Below are 22,801 nucleotides of genomic sequence, written 5' to 3' on the forward strand. Positions count from 1 at the left end.
TGCAAATCTTAATTTCCTGGGTTGCTACAGTCATGGTTTGTTTGTTTTTTAAAGACTGGGATTACAGGGTGGATGATCATTTTGCTTTTCCAAATGCTCGTTGTTCTCAGAAAATAGTATGCTGTGTATGTGTGGCACTGCCTGGTCACTTGGCAAAACAGTTCTTCAAGGTGGATGCTTAGTCGCTCAGTCGCGTCCGACTCTGCGAGCCCATAGACTGTAGCCCGCCAGGCTCCTCTGTCCATGGGATCTTCCTGACACAGAGATCGAACCCAGGTCTCTTGCATTGCAGGGGAATTCTTTACCGTCTGAGCTACCAGGGAATCCCTCAAGATGGATGAATGAGATTAAATCAACACATCCCCCCGACTCAGCCCTCTCCCACAGTAACCTGGGTAAAGAAGCTCTTAGGAAAACGTGGCCTGTCATAGCATTTCCTCAAGTAACATAAGAAACGCTTGGGTGCCTATGTCCTTTGGGAGTAGGACATTTGCAGAGTTACCATCAGCCCCTAGTCCTGCTCATTGATTACCGTCTGGGGTTGTGTATCCTCACTACTGGGGGAGGCCCCAGGGGTCAGTGAATGGTGGGCCAGCCCAACACTGGACTAGCTAGTGGTGAAGACTGCTGTTTATAAGAGTGGACCTATCACCGAGTGTAGGAATACCACACAGAAATACCCAAATGAAATCTCCCGAAGCTCTCAGCAGATGGAAGTAAGCGTTTTCACCTCACCATGAGGCGTGATGGCACTTCTCTAGTGCTTGTCGTGGAACTGAGGGCGATTCTTCTTCGTCTTGCCCTGCTGTCCTCTGGGCGTCCAGCAGATGCAGTCTTCCACTTGGGACCTGTGATCAGGCCCCCACAGAGTCTCTTAGCCTCATTCTCAGCAGATGACTGGCGTCTCTCATCATTAAGAGATGGTGAGATTTTCCCCAGCACTGTGATTGGCTTCCCAGAGAAGGTTCGGAATGTTAGGTTGATCAAGGCTGCACTTCGTCTCCTGAGCAGGGCTGATGGTGAGGGACTAGTGGCATTTGACTAGTTGGCGGGGGAATTTTTCCACCCACCTAGAAATAATTCACATACTTCTCTTTGGTTGCCTAGAAGAATTGCAACTTGATATCGACCCCATCGCTGGTGCCTACCATGTTTCACTCTTTAGAAACAGACCGGATGCTAGGATAAAGGGTATATTCGTTGATCAAACCTGGCTTGTTTTGCGTTTTAGTTGGTCAAACATCAGTTGCCTTTTCGAAGACCCAGAAGGAGAAGGAGCGGTTTAAGAAAGCAACAGCAGAGAGATGGTAGGGCAGGAAGGGGAAGTGACCTCATCCACAGGCTGAGTTTTCTTTCTGAAGTTTTCCTCCAGTAAAGTACATTTATAGTTTTGCAGTCATGGCCACACATAGGTTTTAGATTAGAGATGGTAAACTGGTTGGCCTGTGACCAGATATGGCTTACACGTGTGTTTTGTTTGGCCTCCCATGTGTTAAATTCTGAATGAAGCCAACATTTTAAAAATTATGAGTTTTACATAAAAATGTGAGTTTTCCCATTTCCAACTTCTTTGAAAGATCCGATCTGGCAACCCCAGGCCAGCATTCCTTAATAGTGATAGTTAGCTGGAGCCAAAAAGCCAATTTTATAGATTAAATAATGTGCTTGATACAAGGTTTTAAAGGCATAAAAAGACTGCGTGGGAAGGAAACCTTCATTCTACACCTGTCCCTCACCACCCGGTTCCCTTCGTGGAGACGAACACTGCTGTTGCTTTCTGGCCCGAAAGATATTCTTAAGTGATGGTGCTCTGTTTTGAAGATGCTTTTCAGTTGATGACTCTTACTGGTATTGGAGTTTGCAACCCCTATCTTAGAAAAGGGTTATTCTTTTTCTTCAAAAACTTGAAATAGGACTATGTTTTTCAAAAAAGAATGCTTACCAGCAGACCTCCTGGCAGCAAAAATCATTGTCTTGCCTATGTTGTTCTACTTGACTGTGAAAAAGGTGTGTGTGAATAAATATGAATATCAAAAGATATCCACATACCCGCGTAAAGGCCGTGTGCTGATTTGCACAGTTGACTCTCAGTACATTTACAGATATTCAGTAATAAAGACACAAACTTCTGCATCCCATATGGAAAAGTCCCAACTTGTTTTAGCAATGCAATGAAAGAAAGTGAAGTCACTCAGTCGTGTCCGACTCTTTGTGACCCCATGGACTGTAGCCTACCAGGCTTCTCCATCCCTGGGATTTTCCACGCAAGAGTACTGGAATGGATTGCCATTTCCTTCTCCAGGGGATCTTCCCGACCCAGGGATTGAACCCAGGGTCTCCCACATTGCAGGCAGATGCTTTACCCTCTGAGCCACCAGGGAAGCCATGCAATGAAGAATGCCCAGTTAATTCTCTTCTTGGACTCACTGGTTTCATTCATCAACATCGCAGTTGCAAAAGATTCAACCAGATAATTGTATGTGACAGTATCATTTTATACATGGTTTATAAAATATTTGTACAAATGCTAGTTTTGCAAAAAAAGAAAGCCTTTACTGAACATCTTTTGAAAACTCACTAGCAGGGCAGTGTGCTCGTAACCGAATACAAAACTTAGTGAGATGAGCTCACAGTGTGCACAGCAGAGACGCGACTACTGAACTCGAGTGTCAGCAAAAACGCCTTCGACATTTGCATATTAGGTGCTGAGAAAACTGTTACTCCTGCCTGGAGGAGTAACTATGTCAACAAAAAGCTTTCCTTGGAAGGGACCGGATTTTCCAGTTAGTTGGGATAGCATAAGTAGGCTGTCTCTGAAAAGATTTGGGCAGGGAAAGCGTGGGGGAGTGCAACAGGAGAGGGGGGCCAGGGTGTCCTTGGAATAAAGGTCTCAGAGGCCAGAGTCTAAAATATGTTACTCAGATCTTGAGCATTTAGTTGGAGTTACCTGATATCAGAGACTGTTTGTTTACTTCTGTTTGGCTACACGGGGTCTGTGATACTTCGCACAGGCTTTCTCTAGTTGTGGTGAGGGGGGCTATTCTTCGTTGCGGTGCGCAGGCTTCTCACTATGGTGGCCTCTCTTGTTGCTGAGCACAGGCTCTAGGGCACGCGGGCTTCAATAGTTGCGGCTCCCAGGCTCTAGAGCACAGACTCAGTGGCTGTGGCACGCGGTCTTAGCTGCCCCATGGCCTGTGGGCTCTTCCCGAATCAGGGATTGAACCTGTGTCTCCTGCTTTGGCAGATGGATTCTTTACCACTGAGCCACCAGGGAAGCCCCGAATGCACTTTTCAAAACTAGCTTCATTGACGTACAAGTCACGCAGCGTGGAGTTCGCCCCCTCAGCATGCCCGGTTCATTGCCTTTTACATGCACAGTCCTGCTACCGTCACTGTCGAGCTCAGTACCTTTCATCCCCACAAAAAGGAGCTTTGTGCCCACTGAGCTGTCACTCCTCACTGCCGCCTCCTCCTTCCTTCCAGTCCTGGTGACCACTAACCTCCCTTTTGTCTCTGTGGATTTTCCTGTCCTGGATATGTCACGTGTTGTTGCTGTTCAGTCACTCAGTCGTGTCTGTCTCTGCAATCCCACGGACTGCAGCACATCAGGCTTCCCTGTCCATCACCGTCTCCCGGAGCTTGCTCAAACTCATGTCCATTGACTCAGTGATACTATCCAACCATCTCATCCTCTGCTGCCCCCTTCTCCATTTGCTTTCAATTTCTTCTATCATCAAGGTCTTTTCCAATGAGCTGGATCTTCATGTCACGTGACCAAAGTATTATAGCTTCAGCATCAGTCCTTTCAATGAATATTCAGGGTTGATTTCCTTTAGGATGGACTGGTTTGATATCCTTGCAGTCCAAGGGACTCTCAAGAGTCTTCTCCAACACCACAGTTCAAAAGCAGATGAGGCTTGATCGCTCAGAGCTTTTGTGTAATAAAGTTTTATTAAAGTATAAAAGAGATAGAAAACACTTCTGACGTATAGACATCAGAAGCAGGCAGAAAGAGTGCCCCCCTGCTAGCCTTTAGCAGGATGTTACATACCTACTGGCAGGCTGCTAATTAGAGAAAGGAAGTGTCTCAAAACTCAGTGACACCAGGCCTCTCACCTGCAGCATGGATTTTGAGATAACATGGGCACAAGGTGAGTCATCCCGGACCATAAAATGATTCATATATATCTTGTATATCTTGGAGACAGGCGGATTTCCAAGGAATAACATAGTCTCATTAACATGGCTTAAGAGAACATTTGCATGAGTAAAACATACTGGTTTGTTGAATAAAACATACTGGTTTGTTGAATAAAACAGACTGGTTTGTCAAGTCGGTTCTGAGTCTTAGGCAAACCAATCTAAGGTAAATACATGGACAGGGAGGCCTGGCATGCTGCAGTCCATGGGCTTCCAAAGAGTCAGACGTGACTGAGCGACTGAACTGACTGAAGGAAGTACATAGTTCATTAACATAGCTTAAAAAAAACATTTCCATAAGAAAAATGCATTGGTTAGCTCAAAGTTTGAGAAAAGTTAAGTTCAGGTAGAACCAGGTGTCATCATGGCAACACAGAATTTTAAAAGAAACCTCCTTTTAATTTTGTATAGAAAAGGGAGAAAAATCTTGATATTTGTAGTTTGTTTCCTCCTGCCGCTTAAGAGAGATTTTTTTAAAATGTCTGATATTTGCAGCCTATTTCCTCCATTTGGGGGCCCCTAGGCATCCTGCCTGTTACCCTCTCATTACATGACAACTGGAAAAACCAACTTTGACTATACAGACCTTTGTCAACAAAGTCATGTGTCTGCTTTTTAACACACTGTCTAGGTTGGTCATAGCTTTTCTTCCAAGGAGCAAGTATCTTTTAATTTCATGGCTGCAGTCACCATCCACAGTGATTTTGTAGACCAAGGAAATAAAGTCTGTCACTGCTTCCACTTTTCCCCTCTCCTATTTACTGCAAAGTGATGGGACTGGATGCCATGATCTTAGCTTTTTTAGTGTTGAATTTTAAGCCAGCTTTTTCACTCTGCTCTTTGACCTTCATCAAGAGGCTGAATGAGCTTCTGCTGTGGCTCAGACAGTAAAGAGTGTGCCTGCAATGTGGGAGACCCAGGTTCGATCCCTGGGTCTGGAAGATCCCCTGGAGAAGGAAATAGCAACCCACTCCAGTATTCCTGCATAGAAAATCCCATGGATGGAGGAGCCTGGCAGGGTACAGTCCCTGGAGTCTCAAAGAATTGGACACAACTGAGCGACTTCACTTTCAAGAGCCTGAAACCAAAGTTAAGGCCTTTGTGTCTGATGTCTGTTACTTAGCATGATGTTTTCTAGGTTCATCCATTTTGTAGCAGGGTAATTCCTTTCAGTTTAAAGAAAGAAAATGTTTCATTGTTATTAAACTTTTTCGTCTCCCTTAACATCTGTGGTCTGTCTCCCCAGATATGGCCCCTTTATGAAGGAGGAATGCAAAACTGATCCCACTAGAGATTATAGATCCCTGTATTTTCATTGAAAGGGGCACAGAGAGAATGGGTTGAGAGAGAGATTCAAGACAGAATCTACCATGTTTAGTGAGATTGACCCATGGAGTTTTTTGCACTCACCTCCCTCCCGTCATCGAGTATCCAAAAATGATGGCCTTTGTACTAGTTTAATGATAGTGCTGTTGAGAGGAATAGACAGATCGCCAGGTTGGGTCTGTTGGAAGAGGGGTGAGGAGCAAGGTGCAAAAAGGGGGCTGGCAGTTGGGGGAGGGGGTGCCAGAGTCACAGGTCAGTTTATCTTGGGCTGTGATGATTTTGAGGTAGTGGAATAAATGAGTGAAAATAACTAGATGGTATTAGAGACAGGGTGGAGATACAGCTTGGAGAAAAAGAATAGAACTGGTAGCTTGGTTTAGCAGATAAAGTCCTCCTGTTTCATTTAGTACAGTGAAGAGAAGCTATAGACCAAGGATGCAGTAAAAATACTTAAATGAAAAATATGTGGTGATGAATTAATTTTATCTCAAGTTGTAGATTGAAAAATTTAAAACACCCACCTCATAAATTTTTCATAAGGAAAGGGTCTTAGGCAGAGATTGCTAGATTCTTTGTAGCCAGTTTAGCTCTTGGTAAGTACACTCTGGGAGGCCCCACTTAGCTTTTTACCCTCTTAAAATGTTGCTCTCTGAACAGGGAATTTTGCACAGAGTTCTGACCTTTACTTTCAAGACCCTGTTGAGAATGGTCTCGCATATTTAAAGATGGACCCCAGTCCCCCATGGCTCCTAGCTGATTGTTTATCCCAGTTGGAACCAGAGGAAATGACCCTAAAGTTGATGAAACACAAGACATCCAAGTCACGGAGCCCTTGACGTGCTCACCACATACTCTTTAAATTGCTGAGCTTGTTGTAAAAAGGCCGAGTCTAATCAAACTTGTGAATGACTTAGCCATCTTTTCATAAAATTTGCTGTGACTTTCCTTCTTAGGGTTATTTTTCATCAAGTATCAGTTCACATGTACTGCTTTAGTTCCAACTGAGAGTTCAACATTGTGCTGTGGGAAATGCCAAATAAGTTTCAAACTCTATCTAACCAGAGAGAGAAAACACTGATTTATAGGAGTTAATAAAACAAGCTATATTGGTATATGCTTGAGATGTTCAAATTCCAAAATTCCATAACCCAACTTGCCTGAAATAGTTCATTCTCATTTTTGAAAGTTGGCAAGTTTCATGATTCCAACATTAATTTTAGGCTACATTTTACTTGGCTTCCCTGGTGACTCAGATGGTAAAGAATCTGCCCACAATACAAGAGATCTGAGTTTGATCCCTGGGTTGGGAAAATCCCCAGGAGGGGAAAATGGCAACCCTCTCCAGTATTCTTGCCTGGAGAATCCCATGAACAGAGGAGCCTGGCAGGCTACAGTCCATGGGGTCGCAGAGAGTCAGACACAACTGAGAGACTAACACACGCACGCACGCACGCACGTTTTACTTGATGCTGTGTCATACAGTTATTTTTTAAGATTGCAATTATGGCACTCCTTTAAAAGAACTGTGTTTTTGCTAAGCACTACTTTCTTTCTGCAGAATTAGGGATTAATGAATGATCATTTAAACAGTAAGTTTAGCACACCAGCTATATACCATAGGATGTAAAAATCATAATTTTTTTTTTTTTTTTTTAATTTTGATGACTGGCAATGAACAGGCCTGGGCCGATGGGCTGATTCTGAATTAAAACTCAGATTCTGACTCATCCACTACAGAATCCAGAATTCTAGAAAATAAAATGCCCATTTCTCCCATAGCTGGAGAGTCATATGAAAGACATTGTAGTCATGTGATACGACTTCATTGGCATGACAGTTTACTATTCAGCAAAGTAAATAGCACAGTTAACAAGTGTTTCTGCTGGGCCTTCTGCACTGACACAGTTTTTGGCCTCTCCCCCTCACAGCTGGTTTTGATTTGGTTCCCGTGGAATATTTTTGTTTTGTTTTGTTTTGTATTTAACAACAGTCAGATATTTATGTACAGCTTCATCAAGAGCCTCCGATGACAAATATGCCTTTGGAGGCTAGTAGAAGCTGTGGGAAACCCCCGTGTCAGCACTTAAACCTGTTTCCAGTGGAGGGAAATGGCCTTGGGGACTGACCTAACCCGCTCGCGAAGCAGCGTCTCTTCTCCCAAGCCTTCTGCTAGCCCACTTCCAACCTGCACTGGCCCATCCTGACTCCGTACCCTGCATCGATTTTTCCTTATGAAGCAGTCCCTCGAGGCTCAGCTTTGGCCTTCTTTCCTAAGTGAGAGGGGAAAGGCAGAGACAGCAGGCAGAAAGCCATCTAATTCTTAGACTGGAAACTGGAGCCTGGCTTTTGAAATAAGGCTTGGCAGTATCCCTTCAGAATTCACTTCATAAAATGAGCCCCTTTTATTTGCTGTCAGAGTTATCTACATGGACCTGAGATGTTTAAATAAGCTGGTATTAGGGACGAGCCAGTTGGAAGATGGACCGTGAACCTCGGGCACACTTCCACACCCTTTAGTAGAGGCGTCTTGGATGGCACAACCCACTTGGAGGTCTGTGGGGGAGAGAGGGGAAGAGCCATAAATGCTAAAAGCAGAGTTCAAACAGCTGATAATAAGAACTAGAACATGGACACTGCATCCTCCTTAAATTTTAGTCCCTGTTCTGCTAGTGTTCTTGTGAGGACTTGAGTCCACAGTTGGTGCATCGATTACATCACTTAAATTAAGGAGATTGGAAGAAATGTGAAATCCTTTATAGCTCCAGTAATTCAGTAATTTTGATTCAATGTTCTGGTGTGACTGAGAAGTACAAAGATGGCCAGTTTTTATATCAGAATGTCTTCAAACGTGTCCGTGTGATTCCTTCTCATACAGTGTATCAGTGTCCTCTGGCATCTCTCATATCGGGCTGCCATTGCTAGAAACAATTCTGAGACTTAGATCTCCCTTTAATCTTAAATGACTTCTCATACTTTGTATTGGTTGGTGTGTGTGTCACCATGTATATAAATCCTAAAAGGTGCAATCCAACCGAATAACTTACCTCCTTTTCCAGACTTAGGTATCCAGGACTTTTGGCTTCATCATAAACTCAGACCTCCCCTCATTACAATTGAGTATGTTTATAAAACATGCCCAACTCACTACGTGTTCATATAACTTCCAAAGACAGATTCGCCAGATCCCCTTGTTTTAAGTAACAGCAGCATCCTTAGAATGTTAAATGTGTACTATCTGAGGAGTCTGTTTAAAACTTGGCCATATTGCACAGTAACACTCCCGGAGTGTATGAAGGCCTGAACCTGGCCTGGTCCAGAAGGCCTGAATTCATGGCCCAGCTCCGAGCAATGGCCACAACTGCTCTGTTCACTCGTGTGGCAGGGCAGGGCCATGTGCAGTGGCCCCCTGTGAGACCTTGGGTCATTTGCTTCACTGAGCTTCCTTTTCCTTATTTGTTGAATGGGATCAGTAATCTCTACTCTGCACAATTAACTGTGAGCATTGAATAAGAAAGCACCTAACAAAGGATAGTACAGATTAATTGGGAATTGGGCTCCATGAAAATTAGCAACTTTGTACTTCAAAGGACACTATCAAGAAAGGAAAAGAATTAGAGAATAAAGGTGTTGTGTTTTTTTTTGAAATTCATTTTTCTGATTAGAAACCAATATCCAGAATATTTATATAGGGAATTCTTATAACTCAATAACAAAAAATCACTAATCCAATTTAAAAGTGGCCAGTGGATTTAAGGCAGCCTTCCCTGGTAGCTCAGATGGTAAAGCATCTGCCTACAATGTGGGAGACCCAGGTTCGATCCTGGGTTGGGAAGATCCCCTGGAGAAGGAAATGGCAACCCACTCCAGTATTCATGCCTGGAAAAATCCCACGGACCGAGGAGCCTGGTGGGCTACAGTCCATGGGGTTGCAAAGAGTCGGACATGACTGAGTGACTTCAATGGATTTAAACTGACCTTTTTTTGAAGATATACGGATGTCCAATTAGTCCATTAAAAAAAAGATGCTTGGCATCATTAACCGTCAGAAAAATGCAGATCAAAGCCACTGTGAGATACCACTGCAGGCCCACTAAGATGACTATAAGAGATGAGAGTAAGAAGTGTTGGCGGGTACGGAGAAATTGGAACCCTCACACACTGTTGCTCGGAGTGTAAAATGGTGCAGTCACTCTGGAAAGCAGTCTGGCAGTTCCTCAAAAAGTTAAATAGAGTTACCATATGGCTCTGTTCTTCCCCTTTTAGGTGTATAAACAAGAGAAATGAAAACTACTGTTCACACAGAAACTCGTACACACACGTTTATAACAGCATTCTTTACCATAATCGCCAGAAGGCAGGAACCACCCACAAGCCCCGCACCTGGTGAGCGGACCAGTCAAATGCGGATGTGATGCTTGGAATCATAGTGGAGTATTATTTGGTGATAAAAAAGAAAGGCGCATGTTATAACGTGGATGAAGGATGAACCTTGCAATCCTCATGCTGCGTGAAGGAGGCCAGTCACAAAAGGCCACCTGTTACAGTATTTCATTGGTATGAAATGTCCAGGATTGAACAGTCCATAGAGTCAGAGCAGATTAGGCTTTGCTGGGAAGTGGGGTGTGTGTGGAGACCTGGGGGGAAATGAAGAGTGACTGCTTCTGGGTAAGGGTTTCTTTCTGATTAGTGTTCCCTTCTTGGATCGTGATAATGATTGCACCTTGTGAATGTGCTAAAACCTTTGAATAATTCACATTAACGAGTGAATTGTGTGGCATGTAAATTTTTTCTCCATTAAATATTTTTGAAGAGAAAGCAAGCGCATGGCCCCAAGGCACATGCTTGGCGCTCCCCGGCTTCTGTCTCCTCCTCTCTCTGTCTGGGTCCTGGTGGTTGTGGGGATTTTCTGTTTGTGACAACGAGCCCATTGTAAGAGTGAACTTGGTGTAGATGTGACAACGATTTCTTCCATTCTTACTGTGCCTTCGTTTTCAAAGCCGTGGTCTCTGCACACCTCATTCAACTCTTTCTCCTGCCACCGGGAGCCAGTAAATACTTTGTTGAGTTGCCATTGTTCAGTTGCTGAGTTGTATCTGACTCTTTGCGAACCCATGAACTGCAGCACGCCAGGCTTCCCTGTCCTTCACTGTCTCCCTGGGTTTGCTTTAACTGCCGTTCAGCCATCTCATCCTCTGTCACCTCCTCCTCCTGCCCTCAGTCTTTCCCAGCATCAGGGTCTTTGCCAGTGAGTCGGGTCTTTGCCAGTGAGTCGGCTCTTTGGAGCTTCAGCTTCAGCATCAGTCCTTCAATGAATATTCAGAGTTGATTTCCTTTAGGGTGGACTGGTTGGATCTCCTTGCAATCCAAGGGACTCTCAAGAGTCTTCTGTAACACCACAGAGTCCACTGGTCAACTGCCTCCCTTGTGGGCTCCTTAGGAGGAGAAAGTCAGGATCAGCCCCTGATGGAGGGGTGAAAGGAAGACAGGAGTGCCCTGTGGTCTGTTGTTTAAGTTGAAGTGGGCATTGGAAAGATCCAAATCCCAACCTGGCTCTGAATCTTTAAAATTTCACTCTTTGTTACAGGATTTTATTTTTTCCCCCAGATATTTGTGTGTGTGTGTGTGAGAAGTCTCAAACATACATAAAATCTTACAGGAAAGTAAAATGAATACCCAATACCTTCCTCTTGGATTCGTCTATTCATGTTTCGCCACACCTGCTTATCTATCTCTTGCTCTTTCTTTCCGTACACATCGCATGCGTATTCCCACGTTTTCTCTTTTCCTGAACTGTTTGAAAGCAAGTTCCGTATACAGTGACACTCCCTCCCCTAAATTTTTTTTTGAATCTGGTAAACATACAGACACTCTTCTGTGCAAATGGAATGCTGTCGTCATCACAGAACAAAGAACAGTAATTCCATAACACCACCTAAAATCCAACACGAACTCAAAATTCCCCAATAGTTCACAGGGTTTTAAAGGCGCCTTTTAAGCCATTATTTGCTTTCTCCTTAAGTTTGTATCTTTATATATAAGCAGTTTTTGAAATAACAATTAAGCATCAGTCCCTTGGTTTAGAAACTTGAGCATATCTGTTAAGCTCTCTTTGCAGCCTCATCTCTATGTGAGGAGACACACTTCTGTTAGGCAGTATCCCCGCTGTCCTGCCACCCCACACAGGCCTCTTCCAGTTGAGATTATCTCCTGGGCATGCTGGTCTGATGGAGGCAGTCCTGATGGCCAGCCCACCCCTCCATAGGGTCCCCAGCGCCTGCGGCTTTGAGGAGGTAGGAATGGGACTCCGGGAAGCCAAATGGGAATACAACATTTAAACCACTGAGATGACCTTGATCAGCTAAGCCATCAAGTTGTTCCCCCACCACCATCGCCACCCCCCAAATTCTGTCGTCTCCCGTGGAATGGCATGCTGAACAGCTTGTCCCGTCCTAAACCTCTCCTCCTCGGCAGTTTGTGTGTGACTTTGAATTATAAAAGCATTAAGATACAGGAGTGCATTTTGTCGGGGAGAAGGGAATTTTCAGCCTGTGAGAGAGAAAGTGGGGATGAGGAAGTGGAGAGCCGCTGGCCCAGACTTCCTGACCGCAGCAGAGGGTCCTGGGAGCCTGGGAGGTGTGTTCGCCGTTTGGCCCGTGACCTCGATCCTAGGGGCTGTATTTTTACAGCTGACCCTTCTCACTTGCAAACATAACAGCTGCTCTGTGTTGTACTTGGGGGGTTTCCATGTTTTGATACTGTAAAATTAAATTGATTCTCGGTTCTGAAATCTTCATTTGATCCATCTTGCTTCTCACCTTAGTTCTGGGAGAGCACAGAGGGACGGGGATGCGGAATATTCTATAATGTATATTTTTAGTAATATTGTTCATACTTAAGCCTGGCTCCTGTTGGTCAGCAAATAATTTATTGACCCCTTTCCAATTTCATCGCTGGGTGTGGATCCAAAGAGGAACAGGCCAGACCTTCCCAAGACTGGTAACGCATAGCTGGGCACATGTTTAGAAGCCCATCCCAAGTCCACCCTGCTCTGTCTGTTCTTGTCCCTCCTAAACAGTTCTGCTTTCTGGGGTCTTCACTGTAAATATGGGCATTCCAGTTACCAGATATTCCCCCCCACACACAAGCTTGACATATTCTGCTTTCTAGATTTACGCCATCTTCTCACCAAACTACAGGTTCCATAAAAGAACTCTCTGCTCAGCAAGTCCTTCAGCAAACAACTAGCTGCTCAGCTTCCCTCACCACCACCCCCTAAAGGAAGAAGGAGTTTTGCCTGAGATTGGAGCTTGGGCTGCTCCTTTCTCCACAGCACAGCCATTTCTCATTGTCAGTTAGGGCTCAGCTCTCCCTTCTCCCAAGTGTCTGTGCAGCATCGAGAGGCCACACCTCATAGGGTGGGGAAGGGGACCGCTCAGGCCATCTGTGCTGGCCAAGCGTGGGGCCAGAGGCCAGCGTGAGGCCGCCTCTTTCAGCCCAAATGGGGACGGCGAGTCCACATCGCTGCCTCAGGATACGAGCCCTCAGTCTCCACTGCAGTCTAAAAAAAAGTCCTTACCGTGCTGAAACTTGTTGATAAACCCAGATCTGTAATTAGGAACATAAACAACGTGGTGCAGGCCTCACACAGATGAACAGTTGTGGAGCATTATGGGCCCCTGTGGATCACTGACTTGAAGAAAAGGACGGGGGGGAGGGGAAGCTGGTTGCTGTTGGACAAATTGCTACCAGATGTAGATTTCAATAAACACCACACTGCTGTCCCCTCTTGCCCGAAGGTGCTGTGAATTTCTCAAGGCAAAAGAACAATCAGTAAACTGGCGACTGTCCCACTGAGAGGAGCCTCCTGCTGTCGCTGGCCCCGGCTGCTCGTCCAGAGTGCAGGACAGACCCCCGGGGCCTCTCTCCCTTACCTGATGTGTTAAGGGAGAGTAATATACTTAAAATGCAGCAGCCAGATCCCAGGGAACCTAAAGGAAGTCTGGAACTGTGGTTCAAATGTCACAAAAAGAAAGTGTCACTAGAGAGTGGAGGTGGTGCTTTAAGAGAAGATCAGGGGTTTTTCTTACATATGCTGATTGTAATAGCCTTGGGTGAACCTACTTCAGTCAGTGAATATTAATAACCTCCTGGGTCACATAAAGAAAGCCCACTTTCTTTCTCTCTCACTGAGTCTACAGATGAGAGGAGGGGGGCATCAGAGCAGTCTTTATAGTGGCTCCGATGGTAAAGAATGGGCCTGCAATGTGGGAGACCCGGGTTTGATCCCGGGGTTGGGAAGATCCCCCGGAGAAGGGAATAGCTACCCTCTCCAGTATTCTCGTCTGGAGAATTCCATGGACAGAGGAGCCTGGTGGGCTACAGTCCATGGGGTCGCAGAGAGTAAGACACAACTGAGCAACTAACACTTTCACTTTACAAGTAAATAATGGGCAGCCTTTACTGTGCCAGGAAGTCAAAGCACAGAAGCTGCATGTCTGCCTTCACCAGTGCTGCCGTGGCCCAGCCAGCACCGCCTGGGAGTCTGAGATTGAAAGGTCACAGAGCCGTCACACTACTTTGTTGTACCGTGAAGGGAGTGGGAAGAGACTGAGACTGAGAGAGGGAGGGAGAGGCAATGTGACTGATCGCAGCTTAGTTTACTAACACACTCCTCGAGTTCCTTAGAATAGAGCGATTCTGGACACAGACTACCCTGTCCCTCCAATAAAAAGGCAAGCACCGAATGGACAGCCTGAATCCAGCACGCGCGCTTGCATCACTGGTTCTCTCATCTCCTCTTCTCAGTTAGATGTTCGGCTTCTTGAAGGAAAGGACCACCTTTCCCATTCTCATCGGCTAACAGGTGCTGTGCACATAAGTCCTCAGGAAAGTATCCATCGGTTGGATGGCAAGAAAAGGTTTTATGTAAAAAAGACGCATCAACTGCTGAGACCACATTCTTGTTTTGAATTGTATGTAAGAGCTTTAGGGGCTTAGAGCTCATTGGAAATCCTGGAGTTGTAAATTCGATGACATCGAGTTTATATTTGGCCCTCAGTTGAGAGATCTCTGCCAGTTGAACTCCGGGGGGCTCCCCATCTCAAAGGGTGGTCTGATCGTCCTTCAGACGATGGTGATGTGATAGCTAACTTCTGAGAGCTTGCTGTGTTCCAGATGTCTTAGTGAGCATTTATTTGGGTTATCTTATTTAGTCTTCACAAGCATTTTATTTCACAGATGAGGAAATCAAGGTGCCTAAGGCTAAGTTGCCCAAGTTGACGTAGCTAGTAAGTGTCGGAGCCAAGTCATTTGGCTCCAAAACCTGGGTTTTTAACTATTACCTTACAATATCTAGTTCTTGGACTTGCCTTAGAGTTAGTTAAATTCCTGTTCTAAATGGCAGGCCCTGTATGTTGGACCATGGTTTTCACCTCTCCTAAACCTGTCTTCTCCGGATAGGTGCTTTGGTGGATCGTCACGGTGCATGTGTCCTACCCTTTTGGGTCAGAAACTCAATCTTGCCAGGGCTTGAAGACTAACTCCCAATAGCTAAACTCATAAGAAACTGATATATAAAACACAGTGTCACATTTGTTCTGTTTGCCACTTCCTGTCCATACATGGGGAGACAGTTAGTAGTTGGGAGGTTTCATGATCACCTCATGGACCTGTGATCCCCCAGGAGCTGAAGGGTTTTGCTTTCCAGTAAGATCATCTTGCTAATCTCTGGACAAAGGCAGACACACGAACAAATGGTTGCAGAAACCCTGGGCTCCCTTTTTCAGACTCCATGTGGAACCTGATACCACCTATGAACAATCTTCTAGAGTTGCATAGATTTTCGCTTTCTTAGTTAAAATGTGTCTCCTGACATGGCTCCTGTGTCACTTTGATTGATGTGGGAAGCCCCCCATATCCTCAACTGCTTTTCTACAATCTCTCCAGTAGACTGACTTCGACACGTGGCCAGGGTCCTCCAGCACGTGTCAGTTCTACTGATTCCATTCTCCGAGGCTAGCCTTATTTCAGGATCTGCAGGGAGACCTCAGTGTACCCACTCTGATGTGTGCTAAGTCCAGTCATTATCGCAGGGGAACATCTCAAGCACCTTACTGGAAACCCAGGGGAAACATTCCTTTGATCTTAATGGCAGGAAGATGACAAACTGGGTGTATTTGAAAACAGGCTAAAAGTCCTGAGTCATTACCAAGGAGGGTGTCTTTTGAAAAGGATAGGTCAAGTCTATCTGCTTGATCAGTAGCGATAAAGGGGAACATTTGTAGGCCTGATCAGCACCCAGTGAGGTGGATCCCTGGGTAGCATCTACCCAGCATCACTGAACCCAAAGGGAAGTGACGGGCCTCCTGGCCCGCGCGTCCGACTGGTACACGGGCCTCAGCCAGCTAACGCGAGTGTGGCTGTTGTGGCCAAGAGAGAGCCCTGGGAGGTCTGCAAATGTTTATTCTTGGACTGTGAGCAGCTAGAAGGCAGACGCTAGGTTTTACTCCAGTCTGTGATTCCAGCATCTGGCATGGAAGCTAGCATGCCCCAGAAAATAACAAGAATTTTTTTGTTTTTAATGAATGAGATTCCATTTATATGAAATATCCAGTATAAGCAAATTTATAGAGACATAAAACAGATGAGTGGTTGTCAGGAGATGGTGGGGGTGAAGGGAGAGCTGGGGGAAATCAGGATGGGTCCTGGGTGTTTGGGGGATGATGCAAATGTCCTGGAATTAGATAGTGGTGATGGTTTCTCAATTCCATGAAGACATGTAAACCACAGAACTTTACACTTTAAACGGGTGAATCGTATGGTCTATGAATTATGTGGCATGTGAGTTGTATCTCAACAAATTTAATTTTAAAATGAATGAGAACTTGTTGCTGGTGGGGATGTAAAATAAAATAGCACAGGCCTTTTTGAAGACAGTCGGGCAGCTTTTTACAAAACAAGTCGTCTGTTCTTAGTTTATGATTCAGGATTGTGCTCCTAGGTACTTATTCAAAGGGGTTGGGAACTTATGTCCCCACAAAAACCTGCACTTGAGTGTTTAGGGGAGCTGTATAATATAGCCACCCAAACTGGAAGCAACCAAAGTGTCCTTCAGTAGGTGAATGGATTTAAAAATAAAAAACACAGAGATACATTCATACAGTGGAATATTATTCAGCAGTAAAAAGAGATGAGATGTGGAGGAGCTTTAAATGCATGTTGCTCAGTGAAAGGCCTCAGTCTGAAAAGGCTGCTTACTGTGTAATTACTCGATGATATGACATTCTGGAAAAGGTGAAACTATAGAAATAGTTTAAAGATCAGTGGTTGTCAGGGGCTCAGGAGGAGGAAGGAAGGGTTAAGTAGGTGGCCCAAAGGAGATTTTCATGACATATTCTGTACAACACTGTAGTGATGGGCACATGTGAACCCACAGAACGATAAAACCAGAGTGAACCCCAATGTGAAATACGGACTGGAGTTAATAATAACGTATCACGAGTGTTCCCATTGGCTGTAACAAGTGTGCCGCACTAACGCGAGAGATTAATAATAAGGAAACTGTGAGGCTTGAGGAGACAACACGTGGAACTCTGCTCAATGTTCTGCAAACCTGAAGCTTCCCTTAAAGTCTGTCAACTTGAAAAGCAGCAACAAACATGAATGTGGCAGACACTTAACGTTCATGCCAGGCAGTACTGCCCTTGGTATTATTTGCTTCAAGCTTTTCTTTCTTTAAGGTAAAAGAAATGTTACAGATGAAGCCCCCCTTGACTGCCCTCGCCTTCCCAAGGGAAACCTCTGCTACTAGTGCCCTCTCTTCTGTGTTTTGTATTGAGTGAGCTGTATTTTCCAGGTGTTTACAAACAGTACATAAGTTACACAAGCTGTGTTTTGCAACTTGAATTTTTCATGCAACCCGATGCTTTAAAGACCTGTCCATGTTGCTAAATATAGGTCTAATGCTTATTTGGCAAAACTAATACAGTTATGTAAAGTTTAAAAATAAAATAAAATTAAAAAAAAATTTTTTTTTAACTCTAGTATCATGTTCTCTTGTATATATGTTACTTCGTGCTGTCTTCCCATTTCTCTGTTGATGGATGTTTAGATTATTTCTGATTTTATTATCACCACCAGTGCTGTAATAAAATAGTTTTTGACATAAAAAATAAAATAAAATGAATGAGAAGGCAGAACATTACACAGCTGAAAGGAGTAAGAGCAGGGCATTCTAAAAAGCGAACTCATTCGTGCTGATGTGATCTGTTAGAGCCCAGCGAGTTAACCTTGAGGAACAGAGGGCCACTTTCCAAGCTGTGTTTACATAATCAGCTAACTAGTTGTTACATAGGCTTGAGATCCATAATAAGGACCATTTTAAAAGCCGAGTCACCTTAGGGTTGAACAGTTGTTAGCACTGGGGAACTGAGGTTTATAGAGAGGAGATGAACACTTTTCTGAAACACAAATATTTGCAGATACTAGTGTCCAGACCCATTCTCTTCAGTATTTTTTATGCACAGTAGCATCTCCAAGTTGCCACCAGTGTTCCACAATTCATCAGCATTCACTGAGCACTGACTGTGTGTCCACTGCCAGCCCACGGGAGGACCACTTCTTGTCTGCTGAAAGTGTCCAGCCTCCTGGGCTCCAGGAAGCACAGTGCCATTCCAGCGGGGGACAAGGCCCACTTACCGCTGAACTGAGCAGTCTGTTAAAATCCAGAAAGGATATTGAAAACAAACAGCTCTTCCTTGCTTACCAAGCATGGAGTACCTACAGCCCATGCCTGAAGAGTTGTTATTGTTTAGCAGCTCAGTCCTGTCCGAATGTTTTGCTACTCCGTGGACAATAGTCCAGCAGGCTCCTCTGTCTGTGGGATTTCCCAGGCACTGATACTGGAGTGGGTTGCCATTTCCTTCTCCAGGGGATCTGCCTGATCCAGGGATCAAACCTACATCTCCTCTGTCTCCTGCATTGCAGGCAGATTCTTTATCACCAAGCCACGAGAGAAGCCCTGCCTAAAGAGAACCATGCTCAAACTGGAAGATTCGTTGTACAGTTAAAGGAGGGGTGGTCAGTTTGACATTGAGGGGGGCTGCAAGTTTTCTGGATCCCAGGAGAAGAGAACAGATCGAGTCATGGGCCTTCTTGCCATGTGGCCTGAGCCCTGACCGTCCTTGAGACATGAAAAGTGTGGTCCACAACCTTTATTAACTTTTTTTTCCCACCTAGAAAAAAGCCAAGAAATTTCAGAGTAGTTCTCAGAGTAATCCAGAATCATCATCTCAAAAAAAAAAGAGATAATCCCAGAGAGCTCAGAGGGATAAAAAGATGCGCTTGCTGAAAAGAATATTTCCCAACCTCTGCTAGCCCTTGGAGCCAACAAAAGGAAAACCTCGGCCTGTGTTTAATGAGTGAGAGAGCACAGCTCGAAATGGGTGGAGAAGGAGGCTATTTAAAAGACCCTAAAGTGCTGCAGCTGTTCTGGCTAATTTCTCTCATCTCAGCGATGTTCCAAGCCCTTTGTCTTCTCTGTGGGGCGAATTCATCTGGCTCTCCCATGAGTCATCCTGCCCACAAATAATCTTTCTCGGAGTAGCCCTTATGAAAATAGACAATTCACATTGCATTGTGTGAATTGGCAATGTGTGTCCCTTCCCTGGGTGGGCCGAGCTGCGTCTGCTTCGCCTGCATCCACACACGGGAGGACTTTCTGAGGCCCAAGCACGCCCTGAGCCGGGAGACAGGGGAGCACAGAGGGAGACTTCGGAACCCCGAATCTGAGCAAGGCTGCAGACAGCAGGCCCCCATCCCTCCTCCAGGCATCTAGGTCTCACAGGTGGCACCTTGGCCACACGGGTTTCATGAGACTTATCTATGAAAAAGTAGACAGCATCAGAGGAAATTCTGTGTCATTAAACGTTACTAACATTTCAACCTAGACCTTGCCAAATGTAGCTCTTCCTCTTTAGTACTTTCTTCTCTATCTGGCCAGCAGATCTGACCAACCAGCATTCTTATTTAAAATTTCCCTAGAGAGACACTGAGCCCTTTGAAGTAGAGACTAGAATGGATCTATGTTCTTTTTGCTCCTTAGCAAAATTCCCTCTTTCCCTATTGATTTTAGTCTAAGAGCCCATCCTGGACCTCTGCTCTCATCCCATGTGCTTTTTCTAGTGGAGTAACCCCTTTGGCTCATGATTGGAGTCTGTAATTGAAGGCCCGGATACTCACTCCCTCGTATTCCTCCGGTCATGATGATTGGTGCAGAAATAGGCATATGACCGAGTGACAGCCGTGGGATCCAATGAGACTTGGGCTGGGAGGCGGGGCTAGGACTGGGGGCGTTGCCAGCATGAGCTCTGGGCCCTGGGCAGCCTTCTAGTGCTCCTGAGTGGAGAGCCAGTTTGCACATGGAAACCACACATGGAAGAGAGTTGAGTCTCTCTGAGGTGAGAGAGGGAGAGGGTGAGGACAGTCACAGCCTTATCCTCTGAGACCCGAATTGAGCTGCCGTGAGGGTGCCATTATCTTGCTCTTTCGGCCTGTGAGCGAGCTCTCCTTTTGCCTTGAGTAAAGCAAGGTCAAGGGGGCCACATAGGATGAGATGGTTGGATGGCTTCATCGCCTCAATGGACATGAGTTTGAGCAAGCTCAGGGAGAGGGTAAAGGACAGGGAAGCCTGGCCTGCTGCAGTCCATGGAGTCGCAAAGAGTCAGACACAATTTAGCAACTGAACAACAGAAGCAAGGTTGAGTTTCCTGTCGCTCACAACCAGGAGTTCCAACTCATTCAGGGGCAGCATCTCAGTCAGCCCCAGCACCTGGCAGAGTGCCTGGCTCAGTATGTATTTATCGCACAAAGTCTCATTCAGTTGAATAGATGTTTATTGAACACTCATGAGGAACCTAGTCTGGTGCTGGATCTTACAGGACCGCACTGTACAATACAGCAGCCGCTAGCCACATGTGGCTCTTTAACTGCATATTTAAATTGGTGGAAATTCAATTTAAAAAAGCTTCAGATCCTAAAGTCACACCCTTCACATCTCAAGTGCTCAGTAGCCACAGGTGGCTGGTAGAACTGGACAGAACAGAGAACATTTTCATCGTTGCAGAAAGCTCTTGAGAACAGTGCTGCTACAGAGATACAGACATGCACAAGACTCAGAACATGCCTCCAAGACGCTGTATCTTTCCTTCCTTAGGGGATCTAAACTCTTGGGGGCAGGGAGGGAAAAATAAGCCCATTTTTCTTTATACTCCACCCAGTCCCCAACCACCATGTCTCCCAACCAGAAACACAACCACTCCTTGGATGTGAAAATGTTGTACAAAGAGGCAGAGACTTGCAAAGTTCCCTTCCTTCTTTAACCCTGATTTTTGTCACCTCTTCCTGTTTAGCTGCTTCTACTCTCTTTTCTAACAGTGTCCGACCTCTCCAGGCCCCAGGAGTAGAGGGGGGGACCCGTCTGCAAATGCAGGACTTTAGTATACAGCCGCCCCAGGTGTGAGTGGCCCGAGATGGGTGTATTTCGGGGCAGTAAGCAGGCTCAGCTTCCACCGTGTCTCCTTCCAGACGACACTGTGCAGCGCCCTGTGCTGTGGAAACAGGTCAGCTCTGGGGCATGACCGTACCTCCCTGCGTGGGACTTCCCAGGGCCCTTGCTCACTTATCACCAACAATTACAATGTTTACAGACACAGTAAAAGCCATTAAGAGGAAAAGCTGTCTTCCTGCTCTTCCTCCCTTGATCAAACCTGGAGAAGAACCGCTTCCACAAAGGGGAGGACCGATGCCAGGTTTATAAAAGGGAGGTGCTGCAGCTGCCTTTGGGTCCACCTTAAGGCGAGATCAAAAGTTTGTTGTTGTTGTTTTTTTCCCCTAACTCTTCCGCTAGGAAGAACTGTACTCTGGCAGCGGCACTGTCAGTAACTGGTCCTTCTCTAGTTGGTAAATCACTGGGTATGATAAGCAGTGGCTTTGAAGTGAGGAGCGCGGCACCTCTGTTGATTCTCCAGCAGCAGATGGCGGCCGTGGGTGATGACGGGCAGGAGGCAGAGGGCTGAGCTTCCAGGGATGAAAGGGACATTTCACGTGGGAGACAACCGGGGTCTCTCCTTGGGGGTATAATTGGTCCTTCATGCGTTGTTATCAGGGGTTCTCCCAGCACCTACAAGAGTTGTTCTTCCGAGTTTAATCAGTGCTAAATGCATGAAAGAGTTTACATTCTAGTGGAAGGAAATCAGGGTTCCAGCAAGTATAATAACCTCACGTTGTGCAGGATTTAATAGACACGCGATGACTGTACTAGCTCAGGAGTGACAGGTAGCTTTCAGCTCATGCCCCTCGTAGCAGTTGTTCTTGGCCACTTGGAGGCTTGGGTCAGGAAGGATTTTTTGAGGCCACAAAATTTTTTTGAAGATTTTTTTTTTTTAATCTTTTGGCCATACTGCACAGCATGTGCGATTTTAACTCCCCGACCAGGGATCGAACCTGCACCCGCTGTATTGGTAGCACGGAGTCTTAACCACAGACCACCAGGGAAGTCCCCAGGGACATTTCTTAATAGTATAGTCTCAGGATCCAGCACATTGCCTTATGTAGTAATTAACCATTAAGTGTACACTGGATAAATGAGCGATCCGATTTCCTGGTTTTAGAATGGGCCCGTGATTCTACGTGAATGACGCACGGTAAAGGCCTTAACAGTAAAGCCTTTTTGCAACAGAAATATTTCCCAGAGAACTTTGATCTATTTTTTTATGGATCTATTGCCTTGATTTTTTTTTTTAAAGCCCTCTATTTTGCTATAATATAACAACAAATTTCAAGAATTTCAAAATTAAAGACTAAGTAAACACCGTCATTTTCTATTTAAGTTGTCTAGAGAGGAATCTTGGCGTCTTAGAACAGAAGCCTGACAGATTTAGGTTTGACTTTCAGCTCAACCATTAACCCACTCTGTGACCTTAAGCTAGTCGCTTCTCTCTGGGTCTCAGTGTCCTCTGTAAAGTGAGAGAATTGCAGTCAGTGAGCTCTTTGATTCTGCGAATCAGGATAGAGGATGAGAAGAAAACTGGTTTCAACAACAATCTGTCTTTGGCGCAGCTGATAGCTTCTCTGATTCCAGCTTCACTTTCTGTCGAAGGAGCAGTGATCTTGGGGAAATGTAGGGTAGAGGTGTGTGTGTGACATTTTTAATGATGAACCACGACCATAAAATGAGTCTGTTTTGCTGTCTCTGCAGAATGTTACATAAGATTTGCCC

The 22,801-nt window shown here is 45.3% G+C and overlaps 1 protein-coding gene across 7 annotated transcripts in view; it reads left to right on the forward strand.

Moving 5' to 3' along the window:
- ATG7 (autophagy related 7) overlaps positions 1 to 22,801 on the forward strand; it is a 273,321-nt gene that overhangs the window by 150,404 nt on the left and 100,116 nt on the right. Inside the window, exon 20 of one of the 7 annotated variants that reach the window (XM_055557368.1) lies at positions 293 to 4,487. The exons of 4 other annotated variants lie outside the window; for them this stretch is intronic. In XM_055557368.1, the coding sequence (XP_055413343.1) occupies positions 293 to 451 (159 nt within the window). In that variant the 3' untranslated portion in view covers positions 452 to 4,487. Of the gene's footprint in view, positions 1 to 292; positions 4,488 to 22,801 lie in introns of those variants that run through there. 2 more of the 7 variants (XM_055557367.1, XM_055557372.1) reach the window with 2 other exon arrangements.

The sequence above is a fragment of the Bubalus kerabau genome, chromosome 20 (assembly GCF_029407905.1).
Source record: "Bubalus kerabau isolate K-KA32 ecotype Philippines breed swamp buffalo chromosome 20, PCC_UOA_SB_1v2, whole genome shotgun sequence".
NCBI classification, from domain to species: Eukaryota; Metazoa; Chordata; class Mammalia; order Artiodactyla; family Bovidae; genus Bubalus; species Bubalus kerabau.